The sequence below is a fragment of the Mirounga leonina genome, unplaced genomic scaffold, assembly GCF_011800145.1.
Source record: "Mirounga leonina isolate KUSES-001 unplaced genomic scaffold, KU_Mleo_1.0 Mir_197, whole genome shotgun sequence".
In the NCBI taxonomy this organism is placed as follows: Eukaryota; Metazoa; Chordata; class Mammalia; order Carnivora; family Phocidae; genus Mirounga; species Mirounga leonina.
This window is the reverse complement of record NW_023270494.1, coordinates 6,738,119-6,761,130: the sequence shown is the minus strand read 5'-3', so window position 1 is coordinate 6,761,130 and position 23,012 is coordinate 6,738,119. Positions and strand designations below refer to the sequence as shown.

The 23,012-nt window shown below is 55.0% G+C and overlaps 2 protein-coding genes across 4 annotated transcripts in view; both read left to right on the top strand.

Annotated features, from left to right (window-relative positions):
- Positions 1–13,668, top strand: part of TTYH2 (tweety family member 2) — a 36,795-nt gene extending 23,127 nt beyond the window's left edge. The window contains exons 7-14 of the mRNA XM_035026122.1: positions 3,369–3,438; positions 3,698–3,753; positions 4,031–4,123; positions 4,361–4,453; positions 6,052–6,194; positions 6,874–7,059; positions 7,502–7,580; positions 12,018–13,668. Of these exons, the coding sequence (XP_034882013.1) occupies positions 3,369–3,438; positions 3,698–3,753; positions 4,031–4,123; positions 4,361–4,453; positions 6,052–6,194; positions 6,874–7,059; positions 7,502–7,580; positions 12,018–12,098 (801 nt within the window). The 3' untranslated portion in view covers positions 12,099–13,668. The remainder of the gene's footprint in view (positions 1–3,368; positions 3,439–3,697; positions 3,754–4,030; positions 4,124–4,360; positions 4,454–6,051; positions 6,195–6,873; positions 7,060–7,501; positions 7,581–12,017) is intronic.
- A 212-nt stretch (positions 13,669–13,880) lies between these two features.
- Positions 13,881–23,012, top strand: part of DNAI2 (dynein axonemal intermediate chain 2) — a 36,224-nt gene continuing 27,092 nt past the window's right edge. The window contains exons 1-3 of one of the 3 annotated variants that reach the window (XM_035026118.1): positions 13,881–15,237; positions 15,931–16,008; positions 17,286–17,381. In XM_035026118.1, the coding sequence (XP_034882009.1) occupies positions 15,978–16,008; positions 17,286–17,381 (127 nt within the window). In that variant the 5' untranslated portion in view covers positions 13,881–15,237; positions 15,931–15,977. Of the gene's footprint in view, positions 15,238–15,930; positions 16,009–17,285; positions 17,382–23,012 lie in introns of those variants that run through there. The other 2 variants (XM_035026119.1, XM_035026120.1) reach the window with 2 other exon arrangements.

Genomic DNA, 23,012 nt, shown 5'->3' with positions numbered 1-23,012 from the left:
GCTGCCTTAGCTCCCTGGGGATAAAATAACGAACAAGGACTCTACCTGAAGCCCTCTCGCCAAACTCACACCTTGCCCAGGCACTTGGGGGCCGGCTGGTCACTCTGGCCCAGGGCAGTCTGCCTCCATGGTGCCCACAGAATGAACGGACCCTGGTGCTGCTTGGCTCACAGCAGCTTTTGGCCGAGCTTGTCCGGGAGGGAGACGGGGTGGGTGTCTCCTGTTCCTTCCGCCCACCGTGCGGTGTCCACTTGGGGCACGAGGGAGAATTAGCCAGGCATGAGCCTTTGTCCCAAGGGCTGGGGCCCCTCCAGATGCAGGGAAGGGCAGGTTAGGAGGTGTCATCAGGAGCTGAGCGGGTACATAATCCCAGGGAGCGGCTGCCGGCCAGAGTTAACACGCACAGCTGCCTGGCCAACAGCCTCTCCTGTGGGGACGAGTGTAAGCACAGGGAAGCCTGCAGAAGGCAAGCTTTCCAGGGGGGCTCTCCTGCCCCTTGCGCAGCCTCTGCCTTCTGGAAGCAGGGGAGGCTTCCAGCTTGCCGCCTTGAGCTGCCCTTTGGGAGCCAGCTCCCTCCCAGTGGGGGCTTCTCCCTCTCCCCTGGCTTCAGTGTTTAGGGAGACCGGGGGCGATTTAATCTCCCAGCTGGGCGCCCTGGGCTGCCAGTGCTGGCAAGGAAGGCCATTTCCCTAATTGTTGAGTCAGGGCTGTGTGAGAGAGGGCTGTGAGGGAGCTGAATGCGCCTTTGAGGGGGCCACGGACCGGGCTGCATTTTAATGGGAAGTGGGGTGAGGACGAGCGAGCGGGGCGGGAGGCAGGCCGGCACAGGCCGTTGTGGGAGCTTTTGTGTGGTCCTGCTGCCCCTGCCCTGGGAGGCCTGCTCTCTTTGAGCCACTGTGGGGCCCCCAAGGACAGACGCGGAGCCCCTCCCTCCCCATCCCTCCCCTGTCCCTGAGAGAGGACCTCCTCGAGGAAGGAGCTCTGCTCCGAGCGGGAGTTTGGGGAGCTGAGCTCTGGGCTTTGGCCACCCCAGTCATGCTGCCTACCCGCTTGACTGCCCTGAGAGGGTGAGGGGCTGAGGGCAGAGAGGAGAGAAAGCGCCAGAGAAGAAAGAAGGGGGCCATGGAGGCTGGGGACGGGGGGTCATCCAGACACACTGGGGCAACTGAGCAGAGTGCTCCCTATAAATCCAGCCTCCAAGGGGGAGGCCAGGCCCACCTCACTGAGTCAGGGTGGGGGAGTAGGAGGGTGGCCTCTGGAACCTCCTGCCTGGTCCATGTCCCCCCACTTTGCCCCTTCCCAACGGGGGGGGCCCCTGGGAAAGTTGTGAAGCTCTCCAGACCTCAGTTTCCTCGAGTGTGAGATGGGGAGAAGTGTAGCACTTGCCCCAGAGGACTGTTGATGGATCACGTGGGTTGGGTTACTCACAGGAGGCATATAGGAAATGTCCAATAAGCAGTGACCTCACTGGTTTGCCACGTGTTTATGTCATTATGTGAGGGCCACAGGGGTGCACCTTCAGATGGTCACCTGCTCTCCAGAGCTGCCTCAGCTGGGCTGGACACTGGGCTTCTCTGCCTGTGCTCACTGCCTCCCACCTCTTCCCCCATGCCCATCCCCACTGTGTGAGTAATGCACACCGGGGCCATTGTCTACACGGACAGGGAGAGAAAGCTGGATCCTCACTGAAGGGGCTGAAGGGCAGACCTGGCCTGAGTGGGGTGGGAGGCCGCATCCCCGGGGGAGCCTCTCTGACAGGGGCCTCCTGTCCCTCTTTGGATTCCAAGCTTTTTGGGACCCAGGCCAAGATGGCGGCCTCCCTCTTTATTTTTCCCAAGGCCTCCCATCCCCCCACTCAGATCTGGCTCCTCCCTTTTCACCACTCCAGCGACAGGGGTAGGCCTGCTGGTCCTATGGCTCTGCTTTATGGTAATGAATCAGTCTGAGTGATGTATGTTAGTGATTTGCATATAGAGCAATTCTCCCAGGGTCCTGAGCTTGTGGTTGTGTGTGTGAGTGTGTATGTGCATGCGTGCATATACAAATGTGGCTCCCTGGGAGCTCTGGGCCTAGGGGGGCATCTTATTCCCCAACCCCCCCCATGCACACATGTTCTAGCCCATAAGTACCATGATACAGCTCACACCTGTATCTCATGCCTAGAATGGCACATGGCATCCAGTAGGTGCTAAATAAATATTGCTCGACTCAGGGAATGAATGCGTGAAGCTCCAGCGTGGAGCCTAAGGCTGCCACTCCTGAAAGAGGACAGGGCACCAGCAGTGCAGAGCCCTGGGGAGGGGACCCCTAGGAATGGGTTGGAGCACCAGAGCTTCCCCTGACTGTTCTGAAAGATGGGAGGCCTCCTGTACCCAGTGGCCCCACTGTACCCCCAGGCTGAACCTGAGAAGGACCTGGCTCAGAGGATGGGTCCTTGCTGCCACCAATCCCAGGGCTGGCTTCTGCTCCCACACGGCCCGTAGGCCCTTAGTTGTCACCTCTCCAGGCCATGCTGTGGGGTCCAGGCCCCCCCGCTCCTCAGTGGCAGAGCCTAGAGCCTGTGTCCCCTAATTGCCCGCCCCCCATCTCATCCTGAACAGGACCTGTACCCGCAGGCTCAGAGATGGATTCAATGCCAACATAATTCTTTCGTTGGTGGTGGTGGTTTTTTAAAATATTTTATTTATTCATTTGTCAGAGAGAGCACAAGCAGGAGGAGCACAGAGGCAGAGGAAGAGGAAGAAGCAGGCTCCCCACAGAGCAGGGAGCCCGATGCGGGGCTCGATCCCAGGACCCCGGGATCATGACCTGAGCCAAAGGCAGACGCTGAACTGACTGAGCCACCCAGCGCCCCTAACATAATTCTTTAGGAATAGAGTCTGGGGGATGCTTCATAGATCAGCACCTCAAAAGCATGTGGGGCTTGATAACAGGAAGGCCAAAAATACAACTGAGATGAACGAAGGCCGTGGTGCAGTAACTCCCCGACATGCACAGTGTGGGTGCTCGGGCCCCTGAGGTCCGTCCCGGAGGCAGCATTCAGAAATAGAGTAAGAGCCAACGCCGCAGAGAGCCTGCCCTCCGCCAGTCACCCTTCTGGGTGTTTTACGTAGGTTAATTCACAAGGAAGGTAGCGTTTTTCTCTCTGTGCTATAAATGAGGCAGCTGAGACACAGAAAGAGTAAGTCACTTGTCCAAAGTGACAGAGCTAGGAGAGCTAGGAGAGCCAGGAAGGGGCAGGGCCAGGCTTCAAGCCCAGGGAGGACTGAGCGGAGAGCTCCAAGCAGCTGGGCCTGAGGGGACCGGCTCCACCCAGGGCCCTGGTGTTAGAACTTTCTTCCACCCCTCTCCCTCTCTCCCTGGCTCAGGGCACCAGTGACTTCTGCTCAGCTCCCGACACCTTCATCCTGAACATCACAGAGGGCCAGATCCGCACAGGTAACGAACCCTCGGGGCCTCTGCTGCTGGAGCTGCTCTGGATACTCAGACCAGGCCCGTGGCCGGCTGGACCTTTCAGCCCTGTCGTCACCTAACCCCTCCTCACCCCCAGCCCCCCACACTTTCGGTCCAGCTGGACCTCTGGGCCATTTGTTAGAAGTGCCGTCCTTGGGGAGTTTGGGGACTGCTAGGCCACTAGGACGGTGAGGGCCTGGTCACTGGTCAGCTCTTGCCTGATGCTGATGCCTTTGCCTTGCAGAGGTGACCCGTTACTACCTGTACTGTACTCAGAGCGGAAGCAGCCCCTTCCAGCAGGTACGCCCACCCTGCCCATAGCCCCCTCTGTCAGCTCGCCCCCTCTGGACCCGAAGCCCCTGCACCTGTGGGTGGCTGGCTGGGTGCTTTTCCCTTCATTGTGAAGCCCACGCTGCTAGTCCGGGGACCCCACTTGGAGTAGCAGGAAGCAAGAGGACTGTGTGGCTCTCAGAAAGCCTGAGGGATGCTGGGCAGGGTGGGACTCGGGCGGGGCTGCAGGGGGAGCGGCTCCCGGGAAGCGGAGCCTCAGGGTGGGGCTGCGGTCTCTCCTGGCCAGGCACTGACCATCTTCCAGCGCTCACTCACCACCATGCAGATCCAGGTGGCCGGCCTGCTGCAGTTCGCCGTGCCCCTCTTCCCCACGGCCGAGGTAAGGCGCTGCCTCCCACAGCATCTGTGCTGGAAGAGGGTTCTGGCCCATCTGGACCCGGACAACCCTCCCCCTGCCTGCACCTCACCCCTCCTGAGCCCCCGAGGCTTTGCAGAGCCAGGCTGTGGAGCGCGCTCCCTGGCCTCTGCACACGCTGCTGCCTGTGGTTTGTGGTTTTAGCTACAAGCCTGCCGCTCACTGTCTGCCTCTCTGCGTGTTTGCCTCTTCCTGCTTCAGAAGGACCTGCTCGGAATCCAGCTCCTGCTGAACTCATCGGAGTCCAGCCTCCACCAGCTGACGGCCATGCTGGATTGCCGAGGGCTGCATAAGGTGCCGGGGTGGGCCTGGCTGGCAAGCAAGGATGGGGTGGGGGGGTACCCCCGCAGGCCACATTTTCCCAGAGAGCAGCCAGTAGGGTCGAGAAGAGTGATATTGGGGCTCCCTGTGGGCCCTAGAATGACATAGAAGCCGAACAACAGGAAGGCAGGAGGGTGTCTGGCTTCTTGATTCTCCCAAGTAGTTAAGACAGTGAGAGTCAGTGAAAGGTTCCAGGGGATGGGGGTAGGAGGATTGGATCAGGTTAGCTCTAGAACGTTGGGGGATCCTGACCTAAATGAGAAAGGCTATTCTCCAGTGTCCAGATTCCCGGCCATCTGGTCAACCCGTCCATCTCCCTGGCTGCAAGTGGATATCCCCCACTCATTGCCAGGGTCACCTCTCCAAGCACTTGGAATACCAGACAGCCTCAAATGCAGGGAACATTCTGGGAGTATGTGCACCACCCCCGGCAAGCAGTAAGCCAGTGCATGTGGACACTTCTCATGTCCCATACAGATCTAGCATGAAGGGTCATATGATGATCCCGGCTGCCGTTTGTTGAGAACAAGTGCTCACCCTTGTTCTGTGCAGTTTGTATCCATCATATCATTAGTTGTCACAGTTATATCGTGAAATACATGTTATTTCATGGGCAATTTTATAGGTAAGGAAACTGTGCATGTATGGATGGATAGATATAGATAGATAGATAGATAGATAGATAGATAGATAGATAGATAGATAGATATTTATATATGTATATATCTATAGATCTATAAAGTAGCTCACTGAAGTTTCCAGAGCCCTCAAGTCAAGGGCTTGGCTTTGGACCCTGGCACTCTGACTTCAGAGCCAAGAACATGTACCCCTCTCTCCCTCCCGCACCACCCACATCCAATCCCTCAGCAAATCCTAGCCTCTGGACTCTCAAATGTATCCTGAATCCATCCACTTCTCTCTCCTTCCCCACTTTTGCCATGATCCAAGCATAACCCTGCTCCCCTGAGTGACAGCCGTGGCCTCCTGACTGCCCCCTCCTTCTTTCTCGCCCCCTTAACCTCCCATGACCTTTCATTCACAGCGACCACAGTGATCATTGTAGAAGTGAGTTGGGTCACATCCCTTCCATCACATCCCACCACCTTCTGATCAAATGCAAACTCCTCACGTGCCTGCAAGGCCTAGCGTGACCTGACACCACTCCATCCTGTCTCCTGCTCGCCTTTTTTCTCTCCTGAACATGCCCCGCTTGTCCCCTTCCTTCATCTGCTCCAGGCACAATCCACTCCTTCTTGCCATGCTGGTCTTAGATTAAATGTCCCCTGTCTCCTGGCCCCCCAACCCTGCAGCTGTGTCTGTCTCGCTCAGAGCAACCGTCACATGCCTAGCACATAGTAGGTGGTCAGCACCTGCTCATGGAGTGAACCCAAGAAGCCGCTTCTGTTGGGCCCCAGAGTGTGGACCCTTAACAGGCTGTACAAAGTGCCAGGGATGGGGAAAAGTAGGCGATCCCAGGCCCAGGCTCAAGGAGACGGGCTACCAAGACGCGCTCAGACCCCAGGCTGTGCCCCGACCTGCCTTCCAGCTACGTGTCCCTCCTCCTCCTGCAGGACTACCTGGACGCCCTTGCTGGCATCTGCTATGATGGCATCGAGGGCTTGCTGTACCTCGGCCTCTTCTCCCTCCTGGCCGCCCTGGCCTTCTCCACCATGATCTGCGCTGGGCCGAGGGCCTGGAAGCACTTTACTACCAGGTGGGCTGCCCGGGGGCTTCCTGGGGGAGCATGCAGGAACCTCTGCTCTGAGATTGAGCCTGGAGCTGATGATCTGGGGCGAACGATGGCAGCAGGGGGCCCGGGCATTCAGCCCCAACAGGCTGGCTGGATTGCTGCAGAAGCATCCCTGAGAGTCCAGACAGACTCCCAAAAGGAGGTTCCAAGGGGCCGGGGCAGGAGCGTTCCTGAGGATGGTAACATTGTCATACCGCAACCTGGCATCCCTTGCTTGTCGTCTCTTCCTCTGTAGGACTTTGAGGTGTGAGATAATGAGGGCTCTGGGTGCTGGAGGGGCACCCCCAGAATACGAAGAAGGATAGCCTGTAACACTATTAGCAGGACACCTACACTCTCATTGAGGAGGTAGAAATGAGATGGTATTTCAGTGCCTATGGATAGATCCGACAAAAGGAAGCAGAGCAGGGAGGGTCCATTTGACGGGGTCAGCATGGTGGGCTGCTTGGAGGAGGTGGGCATGAGTTGGGAACTGGTGGAGTGATCTGTGTGAGGCAGGGCAGAGGACCGCGTTTTACAGGAACCTGAAGGGGACACGTGGCCAGAGAAGAGTCCTGGGAGCAAAGACTGGGAAGCAGGCCAGGATCGCTCGGCCTCCGAGCCTCAGCCCTCACAGCCGGCTGTGTCCTGTGTGTTGTTCTAGGGACAGAGACTATGATGACATCGACAGTGATGACCCTTTCAACCCCCAAGCCCGACGCATCGCCGCCCACAACCCGCCCCGGGGGCAGCTCCGCAGCTTCTGCAGCTACAGCAGCGGCCTGGGCAGCCAAACCAGCCTGCAGCCCCCGGCTCAGACCATCTCCAATGCCCCGGTCTCAGAGTACATGTACGGCGGGGGCTCCCCGGGCCTCCCCCCCCACCTGCCCCCACACATCGCAGCTGGGGCAGCGCCGCCCCGCCTAGCCCTCGGGGAGCTAGATTCGAGGATAGCACCTTTGGGTCCAGGGAGCCCGGTTGGGAGGAAGACATCAAAGGCCAGCAGCGGTCCCCCCATCACAGCCACAGACCCTCAGAGCAGATCGCAGGGCCCAGGAGCTGCATTTCTCCAGGCCACGCTGCTCCTGGCACCTGGCACCCCATCGCTGCTTCTCCCCTGGGCCTCCCCAAGCGCTCTTTCCCTGATATTCCCGCTCGCGCTCCCTCCCGTGGTCCGTTTGCATCCCCCTGCTCGCACATGCACACCCACGGGCCCCTCCTGTAGAAACCCGAGCACCCCCGCCCCCACCCCCACGCCTCCCCCTCCTGACCTCTCCCCTCCACCCCTGCAGGAACCAGGCCATGCTCTTTGGCGGGAACCCACGCTACGAGAACGTGCCCCTCATCGGAAGAGGCTCCCCTCCTCCCACGGTAACTTGGGCTCTCCGGGGAAAATCACAGCTGTGGCCCTTGTAGAGGAATGATTAAAAAGATAAGACCTCCTGCCGATCCAGTGAATCCCCTCCACAAAGGTAGAAAAAAATGATACGGTCCTATTACTGGACCAGATTGCCACACACGTCACGGGCAGTCCGCTAAAGGCATTGCAGAGACAGAAAGCTCACCCCAGGGCACGCCTGTCCCCATGCAAGACCCAGCACCTTTGTCACACCAGGCCATCCTAAGTCCATGCTAATTAGGGAGTCCCCAGTTGCCACAGCGATGGGGGCAGTCCTCCTTGATGCCTCCCTTCCAGTGAGATGCCTTCCAGACCCTTACGAGAACATTCCTGGATTGTAAAGCTGGCAGAGCCCGATTTAGCCTTAAAAACGTTTGTATACATCTCAAAGGGACCGAGAAATGGTTTATAGTGATAAGTTTGCTAAAGTAAATAATCTAAGAAGAGAGAGCATCCCTTTTTGCTCCAGGGAAGTTGTTGGGTTTTCAACGGTGTTAACCCCTTCACCCTGGGCTTTGGGCTGGAGCCCCAGTGGTGGCTGGGACACCAGCCTTCCTCAAACCCGCTCAGCTCTTGCCATCGCTAGGAACGTGCCCACGCCCGCCTCCAGCCGGGGAACCGAGACGCTGTGTCAGGGCAGGAGCCGGTGGCGTGAGGGGGTCGCGTCGGAGAGAAAAAGGCTCTGTCCTCTCCCAGAGGACATTGCTGCAAGTAGAGACAGTAAACTGTGGAGTTCAAGGACACAGACTCCTGTGCCAAATGACTGGGTTCACACCCAGCTCATGGCTTATGACCTCTGTGACCTTGGACAAGCACTTCACCTCTGTGTGCCTCAGTTTTCCCACCTGTGGAATGGGGATGGTGACAGCACACACGATGGTAGCGAGCGTTGGAATCTCAGTCACTGTAAATGTGGGGGGGGTGGGCGCAGGTGCTCTAAGAGGGAGCTGCTTATTTTACCCCCTTCTTCCACCTACCTTCTCCACAAGCTACCGTATTTATATGAAATGGACATGGGGGTTGGAAAACAAGGTCAGAAGTCTGCGATGGGGATGGGTACGCAGCAGAGTTCTGGAGCCAATTGTCTATCGGGGAGGGCGCCCCTGCTTCCCCCTGGCTGGACAAGGCGTTTGAATTCAGGGGGTTTGGAAGGGGCCATCCTGCTGCTGAACTAGAAGCACTGGGGACTCCAGGACACGGGGTCGATGACACATGCCTGGGCCCTGAGAACCAGGCAGGCACATCCAGTGAGTCAGCCCCAAACACAGATGGTGCTTCTGGGGAAAGAGGCGGAGACCTAGCCCCCGTCTTCAGCAAGGGCGCAACCTGCCGGGGCGGGGGCGGGGTGGGGGAGTTCAAGAAAGCGGCTCCTGTAATAATAAGTGCTTTGGGACCTGGAGGGGGGAGCTGTCCCTGCTGCACTGTGGGGTCTGAGGAGGTCCTGTGCAGCAGGTGGTACTTGAGCCACACCTTTGAGCGGGGTTCTCGCTCAAGGGCACTTTTGCCCCCAGATGACACTTAGCCTGTCTGTAGGCATTTTTGGTTGTCACAACTGGGGGGCAGGTGCTACGGGCATCTAGTGGGCGGGGGCCAGGAATGCTGCTCAGCATCTTACCGCACACAGGACAGCCCGACCACAAAGAATGATCCAGCCCCAAATGTCCACAGCGCCGTGGTTGACAAGTCCCCCATCTTTCCCGCCATCACCCCACCTTGCTCTTTTCGCCCAGAGCGCCTCACCTGCTATCCTTTTATGCACAGCCCTAGACCCAGGCCTAGCCCTCGCTTCCTGGGGTCCTCAGGAAGGGACAGGGGGCTGGTCGGAGCCAACGTTCTGAGTAGGCACCTCTTAAATCCCAACCCAGCTTTCTCTACCCAGAAGCCTCCTGGGCCCCTTTTCCTCCCCCTAGCTGCTATAGACCCAGGAATGCAGATTGATTTTAATAATAATCTGAGCAAAACATAATGAGGGGGAAATCTGCTGCTGTGAATGAAGAATTACTCTGTGCACTGTGATGCCAAATAAAAATGGTTTTGGGATTACCTTCTGTTTTGAAAGACCCAGGCCACTCTCCTTGCCATTAGCAGAGATCATCAAGAGCTGACTTTATTTGAGAGGCTCAAGGACAGAGGTCACTTTTCTCCCTGGAGTTAAGACCTGCCCAGGACTCTCACTGCTTTGGCCAAGTTGGCTGCCCTGCCCCACCCAGCTCTACCTGCCCCAGGGCGGACCCCCCCGCCCCCCCGCAACCTCCTGCCATGCAAGGGGCGAGAAGAGGCATTGGCAGGTGGCTGCTTTCCAAGGAACCCCCAGCATGAGGCTGTGGACATCCACCCCAATAGACAGCATGGCTGGCCGCTCCCCACGCTCCCCCTGCACCTGCTCTGTACTGGGTGAGTGGCAAGTGTGACGTTTGGATGGATCGCTCCCTCTGCCAGCCCCATCTCTGGAACAGACTGGGATTTCACCATGGGGGGTGATAGCATGCAAGGCAGTCGGAATGGATGGCCTGTCCCATTGGCTGGAAACGTGCCTTCACCCAGCTCTACCTTCGAGGAACCCCTGTGTCCTCTCAGGCACCATGTCCTAGACTTGACAGACAAAAATGACCCAGACAATTGTTAAAAATACCAATACCAGGACTTCACTCCATACTCCCTGAAGTGGACGATCCCGGGAAGGCGCCTGGGAAGTTCTCAGCATATCGAGCAGCCAGGGGATCCTCCTTCATCAAGGAAGTTGGGGAAATAGTGCTTCGAGGAGATGCTCACGTGCGGGTGTGCATCGGAATCGCCTGGAGGACTTGCTGGAACACAGGCACCTGCTTCACCCCCCCCCCACCTTTCTGACTGGGTGGGCGATTTGCCTTTCTAACGCGTCCACAGTAAAGCTGAGGCTGCAGGTCCGGGAAGCCCCATGGAGAACCTCGGGTCTGACGCAGGCTTCCTCACCCTCCACACTATTCTTGGGCCGGGTCATTCTGGAAGAGGGGGCTGCCCTGGGCACCGTGAGATGTTTAGCTGTATCCCTGGCCTCTACCCCCTTGATACTGGTAACTCCCCCCTCCCTACCCCCCAGTTGTGATAACCAGAAATGCCTTCGGACATTGCCAAATGTCCCTGGAGAACAAAATCACCCCTGGTTAAGAACTGCTGGGTTAGAGAGTTTAGCACCCACCTCCACCCCTGAGCTCCCGCCAGCTGGGAGCACATGTTCCCCCTCTGGTGTGAACGGCCTGGACCTGAACCCCCAAACCTTCCCTGGAGCCAGGAGATACTCAGGGTCCTGCTGAACCCTGCTATTCCAAGTCAGCAGACCGGCAGCATCTGGAGCCCGTTTGAAATGCAGAAGCAGGGGCTCCTGGGCAGCTCAGATGGTTAAGCATCTGCCTTTGGCTCAGGTCATGATCCCAGGGTCCTGGGATCGAGCCCCAAATTGGGCTCCCTGCTCGGCGAGGAGCCTGCTTCTCCCTCCCTCTACTGCTTGTGCTCTCTCGCTCTCTCTGTCAAATAAATTAAAATCTTTTAAAAAAAGAAAAAAAAGAAAAAGAAAGAAACGCAGAAGCAGGTCCTGGGATATGAGAGTGGTAATGTGGGGCGTCCTGTCTTCCTGCTTCAGGTGGCAGCTAGTTAACATCTGTTGAGAACTTACTTTGCGTCTGGTCACTGCTTCTCCGACTTGGCTGCATTTGGAAGAGCTTTAAAAAAAAAATGCTGGTGGCCCTTTAAGATGCTGAATTTTATGTGATGTGGGTTTTACCTCAGTAAAAAAAATACTGCTGGGTATGGCCCGGGCATCAGGACTTTTTTTTTTTTAGACTCCCAGGTGTTTGTAATGCACAGCCAAGTTTGAGAACCGCCGTGTGAGGGGTCTCGCCTGTCTGGTAGTATTCAACCCATCCTCTCACTGTAACTGCCGACGGCTCTTGGGTCCCTTTTGCAGATGGGGAAACTGAGGCTCGCAGGGGTTGGAAAGCCTTAGCCAAGGTCATGGGATGAGTAAGATGCATAACTGGGATTTGAACGTGGATTTCTGAATCTAGGGGACTGTCCCGTCAACCTACCCACAAGGCGGGCTCCCCAGTGCCTAGGTGCGCCCTGATGCTGTCCCTGGTGTCGGTGGTGTGCCCTGGGCTGGACAGAGCAGCCATGGTAGGGGGAGGGTGACTGGTCTGTGTGTGCGTCTTGCATTTGAGGCTGGGGGCCAGGCGTCCTGATGGCCCCAGGACTGGGGGCGTCGCCAACAACGAAGCCTGCCCAAGCACTCTAGTGTCCCCACAATGCCTGTGACAAAGACTGGCCCCGCTCACACTCCCCGAGAAGCTCCCGCACCTCTGTGAGCACAGCGTCCAGTTTAACTGTACCGTGTGACCCTGTTCTGACCGTACCCCTCCTCCTCTCTCCCACAGTATTCTCCCAGCATGAGGGCCACCTACCTGTCCGTGGCGGACGAGCACCTGAGACACTACGGGAATGAGTTTCCAGCCTAACACACTTTCTGCAGAGGTTCCTGCCTCCTTGATCCGTTTTGGTTTTTAACGAACTCCAGCACAAGCTGCATTTCTTTAATAGAAACCAAAGGCGCCTGGAGGCTGGGTGCAGGGCCACGGGATTGGCAGGCCGCTGTGCTTGCGGCGGGGCATCCGCGATTCAGGGAGAATCCACCTGAGCTCGGCTGAGATTCCTGACCCAAGGCCCAGGCAGACAAGAACCATGACTCGGAACAGCCTCTCCCTCTTCTGCCCTCCTGTCTACACCGGCAGTACCCCTGGGTGCTCGGCCATGTTGAAGGTGTTGGAGAGCCGTGCAGGGGGTGGCCCCAGGGCTGGGGGGGCCCCAGCTGCATCCCCGGCAGGCTTTCCGCAGGGAGACCCAGCGGGAACGTGGGTGACAGCTACCACGGTCCACCCGCCTTCTGCCACCCTCCACTGCCTCTCCTCCATCCCAGAATCGATGCTGTGAGTTGGTTCACTACAGATAGGGACAGTCTCAGGTATTAATAGACACTTTGAAAGCAACACTAACTCTCCCCCACCCCAAGTGTTTTAAATGTTTTGATTATCCAAAGAATTGAAACTCAGAGCACATCCGGTTTTTACAAGAGATTTGGGGCTCATGCCTTCCCCCTGGGTTGTATCCCATTCTTCTGCAGATTTTGCTGGCATCAGCCAGTTCTTTCAGGATCTGGAGGAAGAGAGGATTTTTAAACAAGGAACAGGTCAGTGAGACCTGCGGTCCCAAGCTGCTGCTTGATGGGGATGTGGGTTCATCCCATTCAAGGAGGGAGGCCCTTTAAGACAGAAAAGAAGCTGAGAGGGACAACTGAACACACTCCCCTGTTCTGGGGACTGGCCAGGTGAACTGCCTCTCCCTTTTGTCTGCAAGCAAGTTTGTCTTAAAGGTTTTGGCAAAGCGGGGGGGTCATGTCTTGACCTGAGACAGGCCTCTTCCCTCATCCCCCCAACCCTGTACCCATCCCCTTGTCCTGGGCCCCTGAGCTGCACGTGCTCGGTGAGAAGGAGCTTGTTGGCCAGGAGGAAATAGTGACCCACCATCCTGCCTGCTGAGGATCCAGGGTTAGGGTCTCTGGTGCTTCTTATCTCCTGTCAACTCAGAATGCACAACACTGATCCCCCCGCAGCCTTGCACACCCAAAGCCAGGGACACGGGGTGACCTGGCTGGGAACAAGGGCTCCGTTTCCATTTTCGAAGAGCTCCTTTCCCATCAGAACGCTGACAGCAGAGCGACTCTCGGCGCCCAGCCAAGCCTCTATGACAGAACAGGGCCCCACGGCAGCCCGGACTCTTGCCTCACCTGTGTTAACCTAGAAGTACCGTGTACCATAAACATGTCTGTGTATGGCCACGTCGCATGCAGATAGGAACCCCGCGATGTCAAGATGTTGCTTCTTAACATTTCGTTGTTGGCAACCGTAGCGTTGTTTTTAATGCATGTAAACTAAACTAGAATCCTTTGGGTGGTCCCTGAAGGAGCCAGGTGGGCTCTGCTTGATACATGTGCGCCCTCGCCTGGGAAGAAATAAACCACTTGTACTAAAACGTGCGGTCTGTCTAACTTCCTCCGCGGCGGCAATAACGAGGGTCCCCGCACGCTCCCTGCCGGCTGGGCCATGGGCCGGAGGGCGTCCCCGCAAATCTCAGGGATTTCGGGGCAAGGTCTAAAAGACGGACCACCTCCCCCAGCTGATGGCTCCCCGAGCTTTGCACTCTGTACCTAAACTCTGTCTCCATGGGGTGCCTCTCTGGGCAGGGGCACCTGAGATGCTCTGCACCCTGCAGGGCAGACTCCCAACTTGGTGTCTGCAGCTTTGTGCCCTGTTAATTCCTCCGTGCGGCAGCCTAGGCTCCCAGAATTGACTGCATTTCAAGGAACTTCCTGAAGGGGGCAGTTTGTGCATCCTTTGGGAGTACTTGAGGCGTGATACAGAGGGCTCTGTACAGTAGAACATGCCAGACTCGGAACTGCTCATCCCTCAAAGCTGAGCATCAGAACTAGGGCGTTTCTGAAATAGGAGTGGCCCCCCCACACATCTAGCAGCACAGATGCCTTTCTCCCTCGTCTTAGGAGACCGAGAGCAGTGGGAAAAAGGCTTGGAGCAATGGAGAAACCAATCTGATTTTTCTTTAAGATTTATCTATTTATTTTAGAGGGGAGAAGGGGCAGAGGGAGAAGGAGAGAGAGAATCTCAGGCAGACTCCCGCTGAGCACAGAGCTTGACGTGGGGCTCGATCTCACGACTCGGATCCAAAATCAATAGCCAGATACTCAACCGACTGAGCCACCCAGGCGCCTCCCCCCCATCCCCCCCGACCCCCGCCAAATCTGATTTTTTTTTAAGGTAACTGTAGTTCAGTACTCAAATGAGATTCACTTTGAGGGCATTCATCATCTCTGGGATCTGCCGAGAAGACCTGAGCTGCAGGTGGGCCCTGCATGAAGTAGGAAGGAAGCCACATGAGAGCGCCCACAGCTCAAGGGCGATTTGGGTCCCCACGTGTGTCACCTCACGACCTGCATTCCTGTCTTGGGTGCACCAATCTCTCACCCAAGGAAAGGAGTGGGGTGAATGGGCCTCTCTGCCAAGCAAGCAGTCGCCTGCCAGCCTCACCATTTCTAAACATCTCCGAACAGCCCCCACCCCAGACCCAGGAGCCCACTCCCAGAGGGAAAATAATGAACTCCATCAGGCCCCCTCTGTAAGCAGCAGAGCCTCTGCCGGGAACACGGGCATGTGTTTGAGGCAGTCATTCAGGGCCACCTTAGCCACGGGGGGGCAGCGACAGAGTGGGTCCCTGCTCCAAAGCTGACTCATCTCCTAAACTCTGCTGTTTGGTGCGTTTTCCCTCTTCCAAAGCTTCAAGGTCTCAGATTTCAGAGCCGCGGGGGCAATATCGCTGCCTCTTGGCTCTAAACTGCTGATGTAACAACACTCAGGGCGCCTTGTGTGCCCACGACAGGTATACCTAGATCCGGAGCATTTCCCTTCCTTTCTTCTCTCTTTCAAATGTCTATTTTCCCCCTTCCAAAGTGCACTGATTGCTCAGCACGGAGGCCAGCAAACTACCACCACCGGCGAGCCTCAACTGACCTGCTGCCGTGTATAGCTGGTGAGTAGGGCTTTTATATTTTTCAATGGTTTTTTTTTTTTTAAAGATTTTTATTTATTTATTTGAGACAGAGAGAATGAGAGACAGAGAGCACGAGAAGGAGGAGGGTCAGAGGGAGAAGCAGACTCCCTGCCGAGCAGGGAGCCCGATGCGGGACTCCATCCTGGGACTCCAGGATCATGACCTGAGCCGAAGGCAGTCGCTTAACCAACTGAGCCACCCAGGCGCCCCTCAATGGTTTTTTTTTTTTAAATAAAATATTTGCAACGGATTTTGACAGTAGAGAACACTAACTCTGAACTTCAGTTAAAGCGTTGTCCTCCCGTCAAAGAATTCCATTCTTTTTTTTTTTAATATTTTATTTATTTGACAGAGAGAGAGATAGCGAGAGCAGGAACACAAGCAGGGGGAGTGGGAGAGGGAGAAGCAGGCTTCCCGCCGAGCAGGGAGCCCGATGGTGGGGCTCGATCCCAGGACTCTGGGATCACGACCCGAGCCGAAGGCAGACGCTTAACGACTGAGCCACCCAGGTGCCCAAAAGAATTCCATTCTTATTAATAGATCTGTATGACAGAAAAATTAGACTCAATATAGTAGTTTGAATTTTGTTAATCAAAAATGTGTGGGAATTGTTTTCTCCCTTATCATGTAAATATCTACAAAATGTCTTTGATTTTCTTCTTAAACCTGCAGCCTAAAAGGATGTGGAGAAATTGGAACCCTTTACGCTATCGGTGGGAATGCAAAATGGGGCAGCTGCTGTAGAAAAAGGTATGGTGGCTCTTCAAAAAATTAAAACTCAAGAAATTCTATCAAGTCAATAGAATTACCATAGAATCCCGCAATTTTTTTAAAGATTTTAATTATTTATTTATTTGAGAGAGAGAGAGCACAATCAGGGGGAGTCGCAGAGGGAGAGGGAGAAGCAGACCCCCTGCTGAGCAGGGAGCCGAACCTGGGACTCGATCCCAGGACCCCGGGATCATGACCTGAGCCGAAGGCAGACGCTTAACGACTCAGTCACCCAGGCACCCCAGAATCCAGCAATTCTACTCCCAAAAGAATCGAAAGCAGTCTGGAAGAGATGTTTGTACATCCATGTTCCCAGCACCATTATTCACCATCGTAAAAAGTGGAAGCAACCCTAGTGTCCGTCAGTAGATGAGTGGATAAACAAAATGCCATCTATACAGACAATGGAATATTATTCGGTTTTAAAAAGGAAGAGAATTGGGCGCCTGGGTGGCTCAGTTGGTTAGGCGACTGCCTTCGGCTCAGGTCATGATCCTGGAGTCCCGGGATCGAATCCCGCATCGGGCTCCCTGCTCGGCAGGGAGTCTGCTTCTCCCTCTGACCCTCCTCCCTCTCCTGCTCTCTGTCTCTCATTCTCTCTCTCTCAAAAAATAAATAAATAAAATCTTAAAAAAAAAAAAAGTTTAAAAAAAATAAATAAAATAAATAAATAAATAAAAAGGAAGAGAATTCTGACATAGGCTACCACATGGATGGACCTCGAAGACATTATGCTAAGTGAAATAAGCCAGTCACAAAAAGGCAATATGTGATTCTCCTTATATGAGGTACTAAGAGTAGTCAAAATCATAGCAGCAGAAAGTAGGATTGCGGGTGCTGGGAGCTGGGGGAGGGGGAAATGAGGAGTTATTGTTAATGAGTATAGAGCTTCAGTTATGCAAGATGGAAAAGCTCTGGAGATGGATGGTGGTGATGTCAGCACAACAGTGTGAATATACTTCATGCCACTGAACTAACGCTCTTAAATATGAGTACGGCAATTCGTTTTGTGTTATGTGTATTTTACTGCAATAGAAAAAAATCGGAAAAAGAATAGTAAGGGGTGGACAGCAGTGCAATGGATCGTGGACTGGCCTGGGGGCGGGGGGAGGCCACGGCCAGGGGCTGCTCTCAGCAAAGAATCTCAGTAGCCAGTTCACCTGTGATTGGGCAGAAATCAGAGAGACACTGAAAATTGTTTTTATCCGGATGCCTGGGCATTCTCCTAATTATATGACCTCATGCTGGCTTCCCAGGTCGGCTGACATGGGCCTGCCCAGGGGTGATGGCTGTTCTGCCAGACAACAGAGCTGCCCAAGGCCATTGCAAGCATGCAGGCCTTCTGAGTGCAGGTGGGTGTGGGCAACCTGTAAGAAAGCATTGCAATAATATGAGAAAGGTAGTTGGAGGATGCCTTCAACTTCTCCCATTTCCCTGTTCTTCCCTACCCACTGCCCCACTTCCCCACCCAGGGAATAATGTGTGTGCGGAGGGTCTTAGCTTTCCAGGGCTCGGGGGAGGGGGAGGAGGATGTCTATGTTTCCAGTCCCAACCAGCCAATGCTCCACTGTGGAGCCGATCTGTTTCTTCTGGATGCTTTGTTGGGGTCTGATTCACCTCTGACTGCACAGAGCCAGTTCAGTGGAGCTTTCAGACCCTCCTGCACCCAGCCAGCCCCCATCACCGCCCTCAGTGCCCACCGCAAGAGAGCCCTTTGCTTGGAGGCACAGGTGGGAACAGGAGCCAAGGGGAGGGGGGCTGGTGGCAGCCATTTGGGGGGCTTGTTAGTATGGTTGGGCAAAGTGCCATCTTGGGAATTTTGTTGCACCTGCCCAGTTAAAGGCAGGTGGGTAGCGGTGAAGACACATTTATGGAGAAATTGGGGAACCAGAGTGGGGGAAGATTTGCTTTCTTTCCTGTGATTTCACAGCTCCAAAAACCCACAGGAAGCAATCCAGGTGCCTTAGCCTGCCTCTCGGCACACCACCACAAACTGGCCCCAGCTGACCTTTGCAAATTCCTCCTTCATTCTCTCCCCCACAGGGACTGTCAGCTACCACCACCATGATGCATCCCCCTCCCCAGAATATCTTTTTCCATTGCAACCACCCCTCCCTCCCACACACCATGCCCTCCCCCCAATCTGGAATGCTCTCCCCACTCCTTGCCTTGCAACTCATCACCATTTTTCAGGACCAGTTCTGACCCCCAATCCCATTTTTTGGCTGACACGTCTCCTATCTACCCCAGTCCAGATCTCCAGCGCCCATCCCTGAACTTGGTTAGCCTGCTTCTCTGTGGTGGGAAGTACGGGGCTGGCTTATGTTTGGGTGCAGACTCTGCTATCAGCACCAGCCCGGGCACTCTGCCTCGTTGTCTCAGTCGGGCCTCCCAGTTTTGTCACTGTACCCCCACTTTGTAGATGAACAAGGTCGAGTCTTAGAAAAGGAAAGTAATTCTCCCGAAGTCATATGATTAGTAAATGACCCAGCCGGGATTCAAACCCCTGCGTGCTAGCCCCCAGTCCCCTGCTTCCAGTTTATATTATCTTGCTTCACTGCCTTAGCCCCAGGAGGAACTTCATTTTATTCATTCATGCATTCAGTGAACACTTAATACATGTTTACAATGTGCCAACCACCAGCCAAGCTGTGGAAACACCCAGCCCCTGCTGTCCAGGAGTGTCTGTCCTGGTTGTGTGTGTAGTCAGCCTTGGTTCTTACACAATGTGCGGGGAATAGGGTAGCACAGGGGAGACTGGGAGGTTTAATTCCCATCGAGTGGGACGAGAAACCCGAAGGAAGGAGCAGTAAGACAACCTGCCAGACCACAGGCAAATAGACAGCAGAGCCGGGCATCCCACCCTGGGCGCAGGACTTCCGAAGCGCTTACTACAGTAATTCGCATGTTCTCAGGATCTTGCCCAATGCATTTTTTGTAGACTTGGACAAGCACCTCGGCAGAGATCCCACAAACGTTTATTATCACCGGTGTTTGACTTACGTGGTTAATTTTTCTCCTAACTCCGGGAGACCCCCCCCCCCACAGGATGCTGCGGGATGGGCGGTCACGTGCTCCGGGGCGCCCTCCGCCCCGCCCCGCGTCCCGGCCCGCCCAGGGTTGCTAGGCAACAGGTAAACTCCCCGGGTCTGAGCCGTTTGAGAAGCGCTGGGGTCGGCGCTGGGGCTCAGGTGCTCCCTTTGCGGCCTGGCGGCGACAGGAAAAGACCGAGGGTAAGGGCGCGGGGGCCGGGAGGAGTCGAAGGCTGAGAGGAGAGGAGAGTGAAACGGGGAGCCCCCGAGGGTAGTAATCAGCGATGGCGCAAGAAGCTCCTCGTGGGGGCAGCCTGCGGGGGTAGCTCCACCGGACGGTGGGTGCCAGGGGTCCCCGCCCCATCCGTCCGGGTTGCCCTCGGTACTCTGAGTCACAGGACCCTGCGGGTTCTGGTCGCCTAGCCTCCTACACCCCGTGCTCCCAGTCAGTCTGGTCCAGATCCACCAGTCTCCTGGAGGGGCGGGAGACCTCTAAAGGGTTCGCAGCTGGCTGGCTGGAAAGTACAATCTGGGCTGGAGTAGCGGGAGGTGGGCTTTCTGATAGGGGAGGGAAGGGAATTCATAATTATTGATCACTGACTAGGCGGCAGCTCTCCTAAATGCATGGCTTTATTTACTCCTTAACCCGAGGGGGACATTCTTATGCCCATTGGATACCATGCTCAAGGTCACACATTTAGTTTCACCTTCCTGCAACACGTTCAAAGTTTATCACAATCTCTGGAACCACAGAAGTGTATTATTGGCTTTTAGACCCTGTGCTTCCCCCTCTCACATCTTTACCTAGCTGTGCTTTGTTTTTCTGATCAGAAGTGGAAGAGGAGGGGGCAGAGAGTTTTAGGGGAGAACGCCAGGACCCGGCTGGTACTCGGCATGGGACAGAGGGAGTGTTGGGCTCTTTCCTACACCAGGCGCTGGGGACAGGGCTGAGGGAAAAGTCCATAGTCTGCCCTCAAGGAGACAGTGTTGTAGTGGGGAGAGCAGGTAAACACCAGCGCAGCACCCTTCAGTCCTGGGGACCTCCTCCCACCTCTGCCTGGCCTCATCCTCCACGTGCTTGGAGCTCACCCCAGGTTGACCCCAGTGCGCCTCGGTTGCCCTGGTAGGATGCCCTGGTAGGGGCCGGGTGGATTCCTAGGGAGATCTGCCTCATTTGAAAGCAAATGAGTCCCTTAGGACCCCACATTCTAGAAGGTGCACAAAGACATAAGAAAGAGGGAAGGAAGCTCTCCACCTGCATTCCTCTGCCCAGCGACCAGGTGTCACACAGAGGCGCAAAGACGGGGGGGGGGGCTCCCAGGGACCACGAGGACGAGGAAAATGTTCTCATGTTTATGTTAGGTGGAGTCCAGCACGGAGGGAAAGCAGCCGCCCCCCTCTTGCCTCCCTACTAAGCGCCCAAACTGAGCTCCGCAGCGCCACCCCTCCCTCAGTCCCACCCCGAGCTTGGAAAACACACTTTCTCTTAAGTCAGGGAGGTTCTTGCCAGGAATCACTTTGCTCGAGGTCATTGCACAAGAGGTCATTGCACACGAGCACAATTGGTGAAGGTTCCAATCCGACTGTCCTGGGACATAGGAGACAGTCTTCATTTTGATGTTCAGACTCACACATCTCCAGGCCTGTGCATTCTTGTGTTTGAGACTCCCAGCAGAGTGCTGCCTGCCCCTGGGTCTCTAGGTTCCCACGGGTGGGGGCCCCCTCCCCAAACTCCCAAAGGGCAGCAGTACCGCCCCCACCCCCCTCGGAAGCCCCCTTTGCAGACAGACAGCAGGGCCCGGGGAAGCCCAGCCAGTGGTGCTTGTCTCACAAGCGGGGAAAGACCTCCTGAGACCCCCACGCTGACCCCGCTATTCATCTTTGGGTCCTGCCAGCTTGTGAGAAAGAGCCCGCTCTGGGTCCCTGAATGAGCTGTCTTCCCGTCACCGGGCCAGCCTTTAAATGTCCCCTCTGTCTGCCTCCAGATAGAAAACAATGCCTCTGTTCTCGCTCCTGGCTTGGTCTTGGGAGGCACCAAGAAGGAAAGCAAAGCTGTTTAAAATATGATCTGGGCTAAAGAGGCTATTTTTGTGCCCCTGGAGTTTCCTCATGCTCTTAAACCTCCTTGTGTCTCCAGAGAGCTGGCTTTTTCAGCAATTGTCTTTTCACAGAGGGAGAGCCAGGCGGCCCGTGACTCTGGGGACCCCGGCGCCGCCCTGTGGCCCTTCAACACTTGCCCATGTAGAATGAACACATTAGGGCCACCTCCTGCAAGTTGTGTTTCTCTTCCCACCCTCTGCTGTCCAAGCCGTCGCTTCTACCTGTCCTGGTATAGGAGAGTTTCCAAACCGTGAGAAAGGGCGGGAAAATCCTGTTTTCTGCAAGTCTGGTTCAGGTCCAGCCATTCTGGGGCTGGGAGTGGGTTGGGCGGCGCTGTCCTGGAGCAACAATGGATGTGGATGTAAAGGGACCTAGAAGTTAACCCTCCCACCCTCACCCCCTCGCCCCTGCCTCAGCTGCTCCAAGGTCAAGGCCACCCCAGGCACATGCTCCTGGCTTGTCGTACAGCTCATGGCCCTCTATTGCAGGGGCCAGCAGCCAGGACCCATTGGTCGGGGTCCTTGCAGCCTTGGAGGTGAGGGGAGGCAGATTAGACACATCTCTGGTCATAATATTCATCTGGGGAAATTGAGAAAAAACAAATTGCCAGGCCCCACCCCAGACACAGGGTCAGCATTTGCAAGAGGGGGCCTGGGAATCTCCATATTGCAAACAAACATCCCAGGTTTGAGACATGCTGGCTGAGAGATTAAGAACCCTCACTTTAAGTCGGGGGTTCTCAACCCTGGCTGCACGCTGGAGTTACCTAGGGAGTTTGAAATATCCCATGGAGAGACTCTGATTTCATTTGTCTGCAGTTTAACCTGAGCATTGTGATTTTATAAAGCCCTCCAGGAGTTTCTAAACCTATAACCAAGGTTAAGAATCACTGCTTTAGAACCAGACGGCCCTGGGCCCTGGCTCTGCCTCAACTTAAGAACTGTGACCTTTGACAAGGTGTTTAAGTTCTCTGGGCATTGGTTTCTTCATATGCAAAATGAGAATTGTATCTGGGGGGCTGTGGGGGCAAGCAGTGAAGGTACCTGCAAACTGCTGTTCACAGCACTCGGGACCCGCAGATATCAATATATTCCGGATGCAAGTCCTTTATCAGATATGATTTACAGGTATTTTCTCCAAGTCTGTGGCTTTTCATTTTCTTAATGTTATGTTTTTTGGTTTTTTTGTTTTTTGTTTTTTTTTAGAGAGAGAGAGAGAGCATGTGTATGTGAGGTGGGAGTGGGAGGTGCAGAGACAGAATCTTAAGCAGGCTCCACGCCCAGTGTGCAACCCAACACGGGACTTAATCTCACGACCTAGAGAGCAAGACCTGAGCCAAGACCAAGAGTGGGAGGCTTAACCAACTGAGCTCCAATGTTATCTTTTGAGGTGCAGAGTTTTTAATTTGAATGAAGTCCAATTTATTATTGTGTTTGCTTTTATGGACCATACTTCTGATGCCATTATCTAAGGAATCTGGTCTATCAGGGTCATGAAGATTTCCCTGTGTTCTTCCCCCTTAGTTTTATAGTTTTAGCTCTTACATTAAGGCCTGCAATCCATTTTGCATTGATCTGTGTGTGTGTGGTGTGAGGTAGGGAGTCCAATGTCATTCTGTCCCGTGTGAACGCCCAGTTGGCCCAGCACCATTTGTTGAAGAGACCATCATTTCTCCTTTGAGCTGCCTTAGTACCTGTTACAAAAATCAGTTGGCCATAAATATAAAGGTTTATTTCTGAACTCTCGATGCCTTTGCATTGATACATATGTCCATCCTTATGCCAGTACCACGCCTTCTTGATTATTCAGCTTTAAGTAAATGTTTGCTGAATGAGTAAGTGAAAGAATGGA